Here is a 14,344-nt window from a genome sequence, read left to right as displayed (position 1 = left end):
CACAAGGCAACAGAGGCCACACACTCTAGTCCCACACCAAGTCCAGACCAGACAGGAAATGTGAAAATTAAAGAAGAAAGCACAAACAGAGGAGAGACAGAACACACAAGCCTTACATTGAGTCCAGTGAAAAGATATCGGCAGGAACATGGGGCTCCTGACGAGACAGACATGAGCAGCAATGAGACAGACAAGGTGGTGATTGAAACCGAAATGAGCAGGTCAAGTCCGATGAAAAGAGCAAGGTGGAAGAGCAAGGCAGAGGTGATGACAAAGACAACCAAAGTGGACAATCCCACACAGACAGAAAGACAATGAGGCACCTGGATACGAAACACCTGGCACACCAAGTCGTACACTACAGGATGAGGGCAAAATTATCTCGATACATCAAGACTGACAGGCCAACAAAGATATATGGTGGAAATGAAAAATAAAAACTATGAGAGCAATGCAGTTAAACCGAGAATGAGTCTTAGGGGAGCAGATAAGTTTTCATTGATATGGTGAGAAATATGAATTTTGGTGAGGGGGAAAAAAAAAAAAAACAAAAACAAAGAATTCACAGTTTAATGTATTAAATATAATATTAAAGAACTATAAAGACAATTTCTATAAAATAAACATTTACAGTGTTTGATTACCGTTTGCACATGGCATTGTCCCATAAAAAACATCAACACATAAGATCAAATTTTATAAATAAGACATTTTAGGACTTCATTTGATGGAGTCCTGTTAACTATGACAGTAAACATGCAAACACCAAGTCCAACACACCAGGATCTTGCCCCATAAATACACATTTACACTCAAAGCTCCTGGAAATTCTTCAGTTAGTCATAATTCTTCATCCTTTGGCTTTCCGATGTGGGCATGCCTGACCGATTTAAAAATACATCCACACACATACTATCTAACACTTTAAAAAAAAAAAAAAAAAAAAAAAATTCTGGTTCAGACTGTCCTGTTCACATACTCCAGAAGGGAAAAACTCTCATTCTGACTTCTTGTTGTAGTGGAGGGATTCGTTTTTGTGGACAGTATTTCCGTTGTTGTTCACAGCCTTTTCACTGGCGAGTACTTTAAATGACAGCCGAGAGCCCGCCTCAGGCTGCAGGTATTCATTCACTATTCTCTGATAGGTCGGGTGAGTTGTGAGCACTTGCAGCAGATTTCCTGGGGAAACAGACATATGCAGCAACAATTTGTAAGTGTTTTGGCATTTGTCCTCTCAAATTTTGATATCACTGAACTGTACTTGTAAATGTCCTATTTCAAGTTGACAGTCATTTATAGACTAGTTTCATTACATGTAACCTCAACATAAAGATAATTCAGCAAATTGAAAATGACTGGAAAGTTTTCATTTTTTGTAAACCAGACAACCTTGAGAAACGGTACACACCTACTTATTACAGACATAGTTTGTGCAGGAATACACAAAACTAATCAAGAGACATGAGCTACCTGTTATTCCACTGGCATTAAACTGTGTTATGATGCTGAGCTCACCTTCAGTAAGCTGGCCTTGTTTGGAGGCTTCAGTGTAAAAGTCTTTAGTGTTGTGTTGGACAACACCCAGCAGCGCCCCCAAGAGGTCTGACAGATTCTGTTCACTCAGACTGCCTCTACCTTCTCTGTCAAACAACTGTTTAAAAAAAAAAAAAAGAAAGAATAAATACAAATATTAAAAAAAACAATACGTAAGACATGTCAGAAACATTCATGAAAAACTAAAAAGATCAAATCTGTTTAAGGGTATTCTCTAATTAGGAAAATTGTACAGCATTTGTGAAGTCTATTCTTGGACTACATTTCTCCTACACAGCCTGAGATACAATAAAATATGAGTTCTAAATAGATACTGTATTATATATTGTACAGAGACAAATTCCAGTCACAGGTGAGAAAACAAATGCTACAGAATACTTACAGTGAAAGCAGTGTGAAGGAGTGACTTGAAGCTCACAAGTCCTGACACAGTGGCAACACTCAAATAGACGTTTCTGAGGTCCACCGTTTCATCCTGATGTTGGAGGAAAATAAAGTTTTCAAAAAAAACAAAAAAACAAACAAAAAAAAAAAAAACAACACCCACACATGACATATCTTTACATGTTTGATCAGTGGGTTGCAGAGATGTCCAACTGAAATTAAACTCTGGCACAAATTTGGCATGCAGCCTAATTACCAATACATTACTAACATAAAAATGTATTAAGATAAACATTTATTCAATAATAAATGCAGCCAATCCAGACTTCCCAGAGTCTAAACTGGTGGGTTTTTTTTTTTAATGTCTCAATCAACAATCACATTTAAGAAGCAAGGAAAAAGAAATGTTTGTGACTAATTAGTTTCCATAATAGCCGTTTACTCATCTGACCATAGTTGACAAAAGCTTTTGGTGAAAAGCAAATATTTCCTCATATTTCAACCTGGTACCGCACAACTCAGGTCCTAATAACCCTTGTTTCAATACTTAAAACTCCACTACACATGTATTCCGCCTTTAAGTTCCCTACAAAAACAGTGGAAACACTAACCCACAAAGAAATACTGACTGTACCTTGGAGTAGAGACCACAGATAGTGGCAGCTGTCTTTCTATCAGTCAGTCCAAGAATAGAGGCGAGCTCCTCTGCACTGGCCTTTGACTCCTGAGCCCCTGACTGACACTTGTCAATCATTCGTTCCAGTGCTGCTTGAACTTCAGATGCTCCCAGACTAAGTAGTTGGAGAAATTGGACAAAAGGGGAAAGAAAAAAAAATGTAATGGGCAACCTGATCTTACCTATACAGCATTTTTCAGACAAAATGGACAAGTCCAGCAACCATCAACTGAGGTCCTCTCTCACCCTTTTTTATAGAGCAGAGAGAGTGTTTCCCTGGCAGGTGAATCCAGTGGAAGAGAGAGGCCACCCAGCTTACTGACAGGAACGCGACCCTCCATCACGTAGTCTGTAGCTGGGACTCCGAGGGCCCTGAAACACAGCAGGAAAGTGCATTGTAAGAGCACCCCTTCCTTGTGCTGCAAAATAAGTGTGTCCTGTTCACCTAATATACACATACATAATATACTAACAAATATAAATACATATATTTATTTAGATTAAGAAATAATAAATGACACTGGGAGACAGACTTGTTTGGGAAAGATTATATTACTTAAAATATTTTCAAAAACTACTACTAATTATATAGAACACCAGTAATATAAGGGGTTTTTGTAACATCTACAAAATTTGGAGATTTAAGCACCACCAATAAAAAGATCATAGTTGGCCCATTTGCAAAGTTTCCAAACCTAGAAAAATAAATATATATATAAAGTCGATCATCTGCTGCTTACTTGGCCATGAGTTTCTGAACATTGTCTGCATACAGGTTGGGGTTATTCTTCTCCTCCTGGGAGGGGTTGTAAACTGGCAGGAACTGTGACAAGAAAAAGGCAACCATTGTTCTCCTCCAGTGATGGGGACAGAAGGGCCATTGTAAAGTTTTGTTTAATAAAGCTTAGAAAACCATGGAGACAAGCGCCGGACACCATTTCAATACACATACATACACTGACACAGCCACCATTACTGATTACCACCTGTTACTACACTCGCTGATATCAGGCATCACTGCAAATATTCTCAGCAGGCATGATGCTAAACGACACATCTTGAAAGACACTGGTTAACGGTCTTACCTCAACAGTCACGTTGGTGTAGAGCTGTGAGGTGGTGTGCCACAGTGCCTCAGTCCTTATAAATAAAAATTATATTATATTTCAGGTAGCAAAAACAATGTCACTGTACATAAGTGCTACCTGGACAGAAAAATTATTTCCAGTATCAAAATCTGGCAAGTGCTGCATCCATTTTAGAAAAATTCTTTAACACATTTCAACAACCCCATAGTTAGAATCTTTAAATATGATCAAGTTGTAATCACAATGGACGAGAGCCTAAAGTAATCTCCGATTAATCTGACAGCCAATTCAATTTTTACCCCTTCACTTATTTGGCCAAAGTAATAGATTACTGAAGTTGGAATGGAGCCTGTGCAGCATAACTGGGAGCACTGAAAGTCCTGGAAGCTATTCAAATAATTTTCTAAGCTTAACCGACAGCCTGTACATTTACAACAGCCTTTTTGAAGCCCAATATAATAAAAAAAAAAAAAACTGGAGGAACTCACCAGGTTGTTCCTTTGTATGACCAGCGAACAGTATCCTGGGAAAAGCCATAAAAACTAGTCAAACAGTGAACATTATTCTCATTCCCTTCATATCACACCCTGACAAGATCCAATATGCTAATACTGGCCTCGACATACATTACAGCCTGATGAGTAGAATAGGGCACACACTTTGTGCAGTGAAGTGACATAGAAAGCCGTAGATAAACGTAGGAGCAGTCAAAAAAAATACCACCACAGATCAAAGTGTCTATTCTTTTATGCAGGAGCTTTCAAGCATTTTAAATTTCTTTTTCACTGAAATAATGAAGTGTTTCATGGGAATTCATTCACCGATTAATCCACCCCCCTTATTTATTAACTTCGTGTTTTGTAAATTATTGATTGCGCAACAATGATTTCTTGTTTGTCAGTTATCAGGTGTTGCCATAGATTGATCAACATAGATCAACTTGACACCTCATTGAATTCACTCACTAGTTTGTTGGGGTAACGCAGCAGAACAGGTTGGACTGGGACTCCAGCAAGGAAGGCTCCTGTTCACAGTGAGATGGAGGAAACAAAGACACATAACCAAGAGACTGGAATGAGACAATACTGTGGAAGAGGAGTTCATCACTTAGAAGCAAAACAAACCAGATGCTACACCCATTCACTCCCATGTCACTCGTTCTCGCATCCAAGTGTTGCACAGACAACAGGAAAAACCAGATAGGGTTGGTTTTAATGTTTACGTTAGTTCATATAAATTTAGGAAAGGTAAAAACACAAAACACTGCAGTAAACATTTTTTTTGTTTTCACATATATATTTTACTCACTAACAATAACTCACCAGGCTTGAATTTGATCAGAGCTCTGCCGTTGGTTGTAGTTCCCTCAGGAAACATTAGCATCTAGTATAGAGTTAAGAAATGTGATTTATTAGTTGAGACATGTGGCAGTGTCCTCAGCTTTTTGCACTGCCAGGAGGTGAACTCACCAGATTTGACTAAATTAAAAGCCTACTGGTGTCAGACAACCTACTACTGAAAATGCACATTTAAGCCAGTGTTGCGTCTGTTGTTCAATATGACTGTAGTTTCCTCTTCATCCTCACTGAAATGTGTAAAAGGATTGACCTGTAATTACCTTTGCAATTTCCAAAATGTAACTGAGGACACTAAGAAATGTTTTCCTATGAGAGGGTCAAGTATCAGATGTCAGATCAGTGTCAGATCAAGTTCCCATCCCAGACAATTTTGCTTGCTTATGCAAAGCTGAGGTTTATGAAGTCACAATGAGCAGTGAAAAAAAAGGATCAATTCAGCAAAAAGTAATTGGTTATTCTTTTTTTATGTTAACTTTAGTTTCTCTGAGATTTATGCTGATTGTTGTTGCTTTGGCTACAGGCATCACTTAAGTCGTGCAAAGAATGGCTCAGTAGTTTAGCACTACGTGCCAGTTCTACCATGAAAAAAAAAAACTCCAGCCAAAGGTGGAAGCAGATAACTTATCTGTCTGAGGGGTGAAGCAGATTGTTTTGTCGACATTGAGGGTACAGCAAGTGACTGATCAGTAGATCTCTCACCTGGGGCCAGTAGCCATTGGAGGTCAGCCTCTCTGTGAGCTGGGCAACTGCGTTTTTCCTCGACTCTGGGTCCTTCCTGCTCACCAGCACAGACTGGTTGAACTCAAGCAGGGCTGAAAAAGCACATAGAAACAAAAATCTGAACCAGAACCAAGTGAAGGTTCCAGAATAAGGCAGCCAAGAAAACACAAGAAGTACCAGAGCAGACCAAACAGATTAGATACCAAAGGACTGAGTCACATTCTTGTCTCTGGGCTTCCTTCCAAGCTTTTATTTTCCTCTTGACCAATCTATTCCAAATATTTTTCTTGACTGTTAACCTCATATGTGGGAAACTCGAGGCAAGATTTCTGACCTATGAACACACGGCTACAGTATGTGCCAGCTTAACTGGCACATACTGTAGCCTTTCTCCTAGACAGTCTGTCATTCAGGCACCTTTATGACTACAAATGATTAAATCCTGCCTGAATGGAGCTAGAAAGGAAGCATTTACACACTTATTCCCTCCTAGTTCACACTCAAATATTTTACCCTTTCCTCCATTTGCAAAATATGATTTTTAACTGTAATTTTAAAGAACCAGAGTCAGATCCTACATTTGCATGTGTGAGCAACAGAATCACATATCCTCACCTCCTATGACCGGCAGGCTTTTGTTTTCTGAGCGCGACACCACTGTTGCCAGCTGCGCTGGACACAGTACCAGCATGTCCAGAAAACTGCTGTGAGGTGCAACCACCAGTACTGGGGCCTTTTTTAGGTCTACCTTGTGACCTTTGACCTTCACCCACACAAAGCCCAATGAGAAGAAGACGGCACGGCTAAGCAGCCAGATGATCGGGTGGAAGAGCCAGCGACGCCAACCTGTGACAGGCCGAGACCTTTCCTCCTCAGAGAGCCAGGCCAGTCGTAGCCAGGCAAAGGGCCACATGATGAGGAAGAAAAAGGCAGCCAGGGTGACGCGCAAGGGACACAGGATACTGCCCAGGATGATGCCCTAAAGATCAGACGACAAAGGCACATTAAAACATCATACATGCAGGGGAAAAAAAAAAAAGAAAACAAAAACCATAACTTTTGATCAGCTTTAATAAACAAAGGTCAGGAATTTCTGCTTTACAAATTTTTAAACCATTCGTCAAAATTATTGCCGATTTCATTTCTGTCCATCATGGCTAATTTCAATAAACTGATCATTGCAGATCTATTAAAAACTTAAATCATTTGACATTTGTAAAGACATGTCAGATATATTTAAGCCACTGCACTGAACAACAATTTCTGTGGCAGTGTATGAGTTTTTCTTTCTCCCACACCTTGATGTATTCCTGTATACCTGCTTTCTTCATGCTGCCCAGCCCTACAGTTTTTTCAGCCAGAGTTATGCACTTTTGTGGTATTTTACCAGCTGTAATTCCTGCTTGACAGAAACAGTCTTGATCCAGAAGATGAGTCATGGTTACTCAATGACTTGAGTCTCTTTCACCTGATAAAATGAACTGTGAAAGGCTCTCTGTTCTATAATCGATGTAGTGGCATTAAAAGCCAACATTTTCCATTTATTACATTGTCAAGACAAAAAAAAAAAACAATTCACATTTGAATTTTTTAGAGAACATTTTCACACTTTCCTTAAACATGCATATATCCAAACAGCTGCGTGCTATAATTAAGCCTGTTATTTCTGAGGCAAAAATGTCAAACATCCTCTAGTCAAACCACTCGCCAATCACTGCCTGATTGGTTTCAGGTGGCAGACTTGCTAACGCCGAAAGAAGCCCGTGAGGAGTATAAAACACGTCGGTGTGCGGTCTTTTTCGCTCCTGGTGTCATAAATTGAGGGTTTTACACACACACAGCAATTATTGAGGCTTTGAGTGACAGTTACCCTGATCCTCTGCGCGCGGGACAGCTTCACCTCGTGCACGAACGGATGTGGATACTCGCGTGCTGCTGACTGCCAGTCAAACTTCTCCATGGTTACCAGGCAAACCTGACAGCTCGGGCTCAGATAAAATACTCCACACCAAGACAAGCAAACTACTTTACTCTCCCTTATTGTTGCAAGGAAACGCTGATAAAAACGTAAAAACTGTGAGTGAGAGCTGCGTTTCTCTTTTGATGTTTCTACATTTTTTTAAAAAAAACATGTCTCGCACTATTAGCTTAGGATTAAAAACGGAACATTAGCTTAAACCAATCGAGAAGACTCACGGTTTGGGAGAATTAAAGTGAAAAACAGTGAAAAGATGACGCGTTAAAGCTAAAACTAAACTTCTGGAGTACCGGCCACCCACATGGTGAGATTCTCAGTAATTAAAAAAAAAAAAGACGCCAATCCTTTCTCTCTTATAGGCTCTCCTCACCTGTCCCGCCCCGGAGCTCCGCGGGTGGATCGGCAAGTCAAGCCGGAAATACTCAGCTGTCACATCGGTACGTACATCAGTACACCCGTGGATACTAACAACAAAAGGGGAAACTATCCACACAAGATCCAAAAAATAACACAGAACATTGAGTCATTGAGGCACTAGTCAACAATTCACTATGACTTAGTGAAAACTATTTCACCAGTGAACATTGAATTTTTGATTTTCTATATCATTTTGACTCATTGAGTCTTTTAATTTACCCTGTATTTTAACATAAACAGCAACTACTGTGTAAAGGAAAGTTAGAATCCTATAAAGCCTTTATCTATCCAACATGTTAAGCAACTAAATGCAAAATTGTCGTATACACAAATTTCTGTTTAGCAACAGATACATCTTCATTCCACAGGTTCGGTCTGTAAATGACAGCTGTTATATTTGCACTTCCAAACTGCCTGCTGTCTATCAAAAGTACCAAACCAAAGAAAAGTGCAGAGAGATTTTTATGAACATCGCTCTATAGAATTAAACTAACATTACTTAGGGGATGTATATTTCATGGCTGTGTTAGTTAAAGGAAAAATGTCATTTTCTATTTAGGAATACTTTTTATTGAATAGATCGGATCGAGGGTGAACGAAAACCACACATGGCCTGACTAAAGGCTTTCCTTACTTTGCCTATATTTTCAAACCACATGCTTTTTGTTTGTAAATATGTTGTATACTGTATGGTATTCAATAAAAGCTTTTTCTATGAATAAGAACATGTGCAAACAAATATAGGAAAAAGACTGTGCCATTGAAAAATACCACAGCAATGACGAGCATCAAAAGTGTTGACATAAAAATGATGGATTGCAAAACAATGATAGTTCAATGAGCTAATTTAGAAGTGTATTTGACTTAAATCTTCTTTTGTTTTGGAATGCAGGAGATCCTTGTGTTTAACGCCCACATTTCATACCTATTCATCAGCAAAGGCTGTACAAGCTTTCTGCCACTCACCTACCAAGTTTAGCCTCTGCCCTACCTGGCTTCTATTGTTATGTGTGCAGGGTGTTGCTGCTGAGCCAATACCACAAACACACCCAAAAATAAATATATTCAAAAGCAGAAAAAGGGAAAAAAGGTAAAGGCTGATGAGGAAGTTCCACAGAAATTGAAATTGGAGTAATTTTAAACTACTGTTTGAATCTGGCTGACCATCCACAAGACCGTCAAGTTGTCAGTATGAGCTGCCACACTTTTACATAGCAACAACATAAACCAACAGATGCACAACATTTTTTTTTTTACTTACTTTTACAAAAGCCAAATAATATCAAGACACACTGCAGTCTTCAGTGCTCTTTTAGGCTTTTACTATTAGAAACTATTGTATCATATTAATAAAATTTGTATTATTGTAAATAATATATATTGTAAATTTACAGACCGTTGAAAACATTTTACTTAGGGATTTATTTCATAGAATATTTTCACAGGTCAAATCAGTATAAATTAAACAGGTTAGTACATGTTGCTGGGTAGCAGGCTGAAATCATGTTGGTAAAATAAAGTGTTGGGCTACAAACTGAGAAACAAGAAAATAAATTAAAAAGAAAGAAACTACTATTCTACTGCAATACAACCTTATATTACACTAACTGAAATACTTTATAGACTGTGACTCCATTTGTAATGAGTTGTAGATAAAGTTATTCTCGTATAAGGTTTCCCCCCCAAAAAACAGACATAATTGTGTATTAAGCAAAACAGCCTCATAAATAATCTACGATTGTGAGTCTTTAAATGTGAAATAAATTTAATCTGGAAATTACAGTAGTTAAACAGTAGTCAACATGATCTGCTGGCTTTGAAATCTTTATTAATAAGAATTAAAAAAGGAAAGAAAAGAAAAAAAAAAGATCACTGGAGAGCAGCGGAGGTCAAGACATAAGCAGCGGAGCCGGCCGAAATGAAGTAACCTTAATGTTTCTGTCAAAAAAGACAAACAAAACGTGTTAAAAGCTGCAACCCCACATCCTGCCATTAACAATGCTGTTTTGAAAAGCAGGAGGGCTGGCAAAATTTTGTTTCCTCTCAGCAGCAATGGGCAATGTGGCACCACTGGAGAATGAACAGTATATAACCTCTGTACGTATGTGAATCTGTTATGTGTGGGTCCATCATCCATCTTCTTCACAACACCATCCCTCCTCCCATGATCTCCATCCTCTGTTGAGAAAACAACATGGTTACTTTACTGCAAAGTGGCCGACTGCAGAATAATTGACAATATTTTCAATATATTTTTAATATTTGTATACTGCATAAAGTACACCTCTTGGTTACAGTTTAAAAAGAAACAAAACAAATTTAAGGATAAAATCTTTACATTGTGGGTTATGTAGAAAAATGATCAGCTGATATATCATACTATTTAAGTATCAAAAATCACCACTATAGTGCTTTGGATTTAAAAAAATATACTAGTAGACATGACAGAATTGGCATATTCTACCCTCTAGTGGCCAAACAGTGTATGGCACATGAGATCAGTAATTAGTCAAAACCCTAAAAACTGAAGTCCATAGTGATCAAAACAGTGGGCTAAATAATGAGGTGATAGGAAAGTGCTGTATAAAAACATTAGACTTAACTGCATTTATTGCCTCGCAGATTAATTTTAACAACCATAAAAAAAGCCACAGACTTTATTTACCTGAGGTGGTTCTATGAAAGCGAGCCAATCCGACGAGTGTGTCAGAAGCAGTCCCATCGACTGACACTTGTAGATGGCCAACGCTGAGCCCAGGAGATTGCCGATCAGATAGACGAGGCCTTGAAGCCACTGCTGACTGGAGCTCTCCAACAGCTTGAAGGCTGAGACAGAGGACAGAAGAATGAATGAAAATATGAATGAAGGCCTAATATGATATATTTATCTTATCGTCTTCAACGGTCTCTGAACATTTTCCATTCTGGGTTAATATGTCCCGCCCTAACATTGTGAATGCCGGATACTCACTGGCAGACATGGACATGAGTGCCTGTATGGCCCTCCAGGCCATCATGCAGACCATCATGATAGGGAAGATGGAGATGGTGTTGCCTGACATGTACATGATGAACAGGTTCATGGGAATCTGCTTTAGGGGACCAAGGGCCACGTCCCAGCAACGCTGTACAACAGAGGAAGATGACACACAGCAGCAAATGTATGGGGTTATCATTAGAAAATGTGATCTTGATCACATGTGACACTCCATAGATATTTACACTCAGCGGCTGTTTTCCATTACAGAGGTACTTCAGTGCGGCACCATGTTGCACAGGCAAAATGGCACCTCGTAATACTTGTATGTGTATTAAGGCAGGAGGCTTGCTCACAACATAAAATCATAATGTAGATTTTATTTAAAAGCACTTCGTTTTTTGTATTTTTAACACTAATATTTCTAAAATATTGATGATTAAGTCACACGTTTGCTCTACTTCAATAGAAATTAACAAAAAGGATATAAACATTCAATTCACTGCTCTCGGCTTCTTTTAATCTGACTTTCAATAAAAAAAGCGCAAATCTAGCAGCTGTGTCGAGGTTCAGGTCGAAGCCCCTCGTCAGTCGCTGGTTCCGGGGCCCGCAATGATGACGTAGTACGCAGCTGTTGCGTCATGACTGCGCTCTAGTGGCACGTCAGTAGAACTACTTTACAAAAAATATATATATATATAATCTTCATGAAAACATTAAATGGAATTTAAACTGTTCCAACATATTGTCAGTCACCACCCGTCTCAATTTTTCCATTAAAAAAAAAGGTCAAATCTGCCAGTGACCCAGTGTATTGATCTTGAGCGCAAATACTAAATATATACAGATTGGATACAAGAGCAGATGTACTGACTTGTCTCTGAGGACCACCCCGTCAATGCAGGCTCCAAACAAAACAACGTTGCTCAGGTCTGGAAGGACAACACTCAGGAAAACAACACACATTGATGAATTTAAATCAAATGTATACTGTGCCTTTAAGAAATCAATTAGGCTAACAGTAGAAAGAGAAGAAGAAATAGATAAACCCACAGCAATAAAAAAAAGACACATGATGTGAAAAAAAGGACACAGGTTCCATAATCATACAGGCCTACTTTAAAACCCCTATATTATGCAGAAATATTAAACAATACTAAAAAGAGAGCTGGCATAGGCTGCAGCAGGAAAAAAATAAATAGGAATAAGCAGGTATAGATAATGGGGATGGATGGATGGACAGATGGATGATCTGAAAGGATACAGACGATGGAGGTGGTAAGAATGGCGAGAATTGTTCCAACAGGGATAGAGCGCTGGGCATCTTTCAGATCCCCTGACCGGTTGGAGCCAGCCATGATTCCTGAGGAAGAGAAGAAAAACATTTACAACCACTGTACCTTCACAAGGACAACTTTTTGGAGTCTAATGATGTTGGCTGCCATAGTATGCTTTTTAGAAATGTGCTGAAAGATGCTGATAAATTAAATTAAATAAAAAATTTTCTTTAAACCACATAACAGAACATAATCCTTCAACTGTTTTAGACTTTTCATTATTCAGTTTTCATAACTGTGGCATTAAATTGAATAGCTAAAAAGCAAGACAAGAATAAATCCAGAGCATAGACACAAAGTTAACAAAAAGTAATGCATTTTATCCTGCAACAGCCACATTACAAGCAAGAATTCTTATTATACCTGCTCTGTTGATTCTGAGTTAGCCTTAATAACAGCTGGTTTGGCAGTAGTGAGAGCAAGATAAGAAGTACCTGTGACAGAGGGGAAGAAGATGCCCACCAGCAGTGTGAAGGAGGTGGTGATGTCAGCAAACACATAAGGCTGACGAGTGGATGCTGGATGTGCAGCATGAGAGGAGCTGAGGGAGCCTTTTTCCACCACGTCCCCTTTGCTGAGGTAGGAGCTCCACAGGTTCTCTATGAGGAGAAGATTCAGTATGTGCATGTTAGCAATGCATCTGTGAATCAATCTATATCCAAGAACAATTTTGAAGATGGATTTCAAACTAACATTTTTATATGGCTACACACATTTATATTGAAACGCTTCACATGTAAATAACACATGGCTGCATATACACAACACCATTCAAACACACTCCACCTGAAATGATGCCACTGGCCAGGCCAGGGATCCATTCAATCTCTGAAAAATTGTTCCAAATGAAGTATTCGTCACAGGAGGCGTTGTGTTCTGGGCTGTGGCAAAACTGTTGCCAAAGATACGTCGTCTCCATCAAAGTAGGTACGTGGCTGGGGTCAAGGGTCAGGCCTGTGGTCCTGTTTTCTGTTTGGAAGAATTTAGAGTATTTCAAGAAAACTGAGGGTGTAACTAAGAAGGTTAATGTTAACAGTGATAATGATCATCCCCTGGTACCTACCATTAATAACTGTGACATTGGTGTCATCTCTTTCCACTTGGTCTTTGATCTGGATGATTTTTGCGCACTGGTCATGAATTTCATGGGCGTTGATAGTTCTATTTCCCAGCATGCACACGCTAAAGACAGAAACACATGGGTCAGTCAAAACCATGAGAGTTAAGGGACTGGTCAGGTTTGTGTTTTAGGACATGCATAATCAACACTTACGGGAAGTGTGGCGGTTTGAAGGCAGAGACCAGTGCTCCGATATAGATGGAAATGATGGAGAGGATGACGCAGGCCTGTTGCAACGTGGCCTGTTGGATCTTTCTCCGTAACACAACGTAGGGCTGCTTCCAGGCTTTGGTTGGTTCGTTCTGTCTGGCCATTAGACTGAGGATGAGAGCCAGAGGAGAGACTGGCGGTGGCTCCCAGTGCCTTACAGAACCCCTTCCACACCCGAGAGGTGAACTGGGGCCCCCGGTCCGACACGATGTCCATGGGGATGCCGTGCAGCCGGAAGACATGTTGGACTAGGAGGTCTGCCGTCTCCGCCGCTGAGGGCAACTGAGGTAAGAGGACAAAATGGACCGATTTAGAAAAGCGGTCGACGATGGTAAGTATGACCGTGTTACCTTGTGACGACGGCAGACCGGTGACAAAGTCCAGCGCGATGTGAGACCGGGGGCGGTGAGGAACGGGCAGTGGTTGGAGGAGTCCAGCGGGGGGCCGAGGCGATGGTTTGTTGCGGGCACAGACAGGGCAGGCGGCTACAAACCTTTCCACCTCCTGCTTCATCCCCGGCCACCA

The 14,344-nt window shown here is 39.8% G+C and overlaps 2 protein-coding genes across 4 annotated transcripts; both read right to left on the bottom strand.

The window, feature by feature from the left end:
• Nucleotides 1–655: 655 nt before the first annotated feature.
• lpcat4 (lysophosphatidylcholine acyltransferase 4) lies at nt 656–8,045 on the bottom strand. Its single transcript, XM_026294823.1, has 13 exons — nt 7,651–8,045; nt 6,396–6,759; nt 5,760–5,872; nt 5,025–5,085; nt 4,668–4,726; nt 4,191–4,225; nt 3,700–3,754; nt 3,355–3,437; nt 2,861–2,986; nt 2,573–2,729; nt 1,937–2,029; nt 1,516–1,651; nt 656–1,179 (listed from the first exon to the last, which is right to left on the bottom strand). The coding sequence occupies exons 1-13, from the start codon at nt 7,738–7,740 to the stop codon at nt 998–1,000; spliced, it is 1,554 nt and encodes a 517-aa protein (XP_026150608.1). The 5' UTR covers nt 7,741–8,045; the 3' UTR covers nt 656–997.
• A 1,533-nt stretch (nt 8,046–9,578) lies between these two features.
• On the bottom strand, nt 9,579–14,206 carry LOC113136370 (ER membrane protein complex subunit 4). Of its 3 annotated transcripts, XM_026317133.2 has the most exons (8): nt 13,763–14,206; nt 13,553–13,671; nt 13,276–13,458; nt 12,924–13,088; nt 12,417–12,515; nt 12,027–12,084; nt 11,147–11,300; nt 10,861–11,001 (listed from the first exon to the last, which is right to left on the bottom strand). In XM_026317133.2, exons 1-7 carry the CDS (start codon nt 14,059–14,061, stop codon nt 11,270–11,272), a joined length of 954 nt encoding a protein of 317 aa, XP_026172918.1. In that variant the 5' UTR covers nt 14,062–14,206; the 3' UTR covers nt 10,861–11,001; nt 11,147–11,269. The 3 variants fall into 3 exon arrangements, with proteins under 3 accessions (XP_026172935.1, XP_026172926.1, XP_026172918.1); XM_026317150.1 differs by lacking the exons at nt 12,924–13,088; nt 13,276–13,458; nt 13,553–13,671; nt 13,763–14,206 and adding exons at nt 9,579–10,113; nt 10,269–10,353 and having other exon boundaries at nt 10,841–11,001; nt 12,417–12,500; XM_026317141.1 differs by lacking the exons at nt 12,924–13,088; nt 13,276–13,458; nt 13,553–13,671; nt 13,763–14,206 and adding an exon at nt 9,579–10,353 and having other exon boundaries at nt 10,841–11,001; nt 12,417–12,500.
• Between the last annotated feature and the right edge of the window lie 138 nt (nt 14,207–14,344).

This window comes from Mastacembelus armatus, chromosome 18, assembly GCF_900324485.2.
Source record: "Mastacembelus armatus chromosome 18, fMasArm1.2, whole genome shotgun sequence".
Taxonomy (NCBI): Eukaryota; Metazoa; Chordata; class Actinopteri; order Synbranchiformes; family Mastacembelidae; genus Mastacembelus; species Mastacembelus armatus.
The sequence above is the reverse complement of the archived record's forward strand: the minus strand, read 5'-3'. Positions and strand labels throughout refer to the sequence as shown.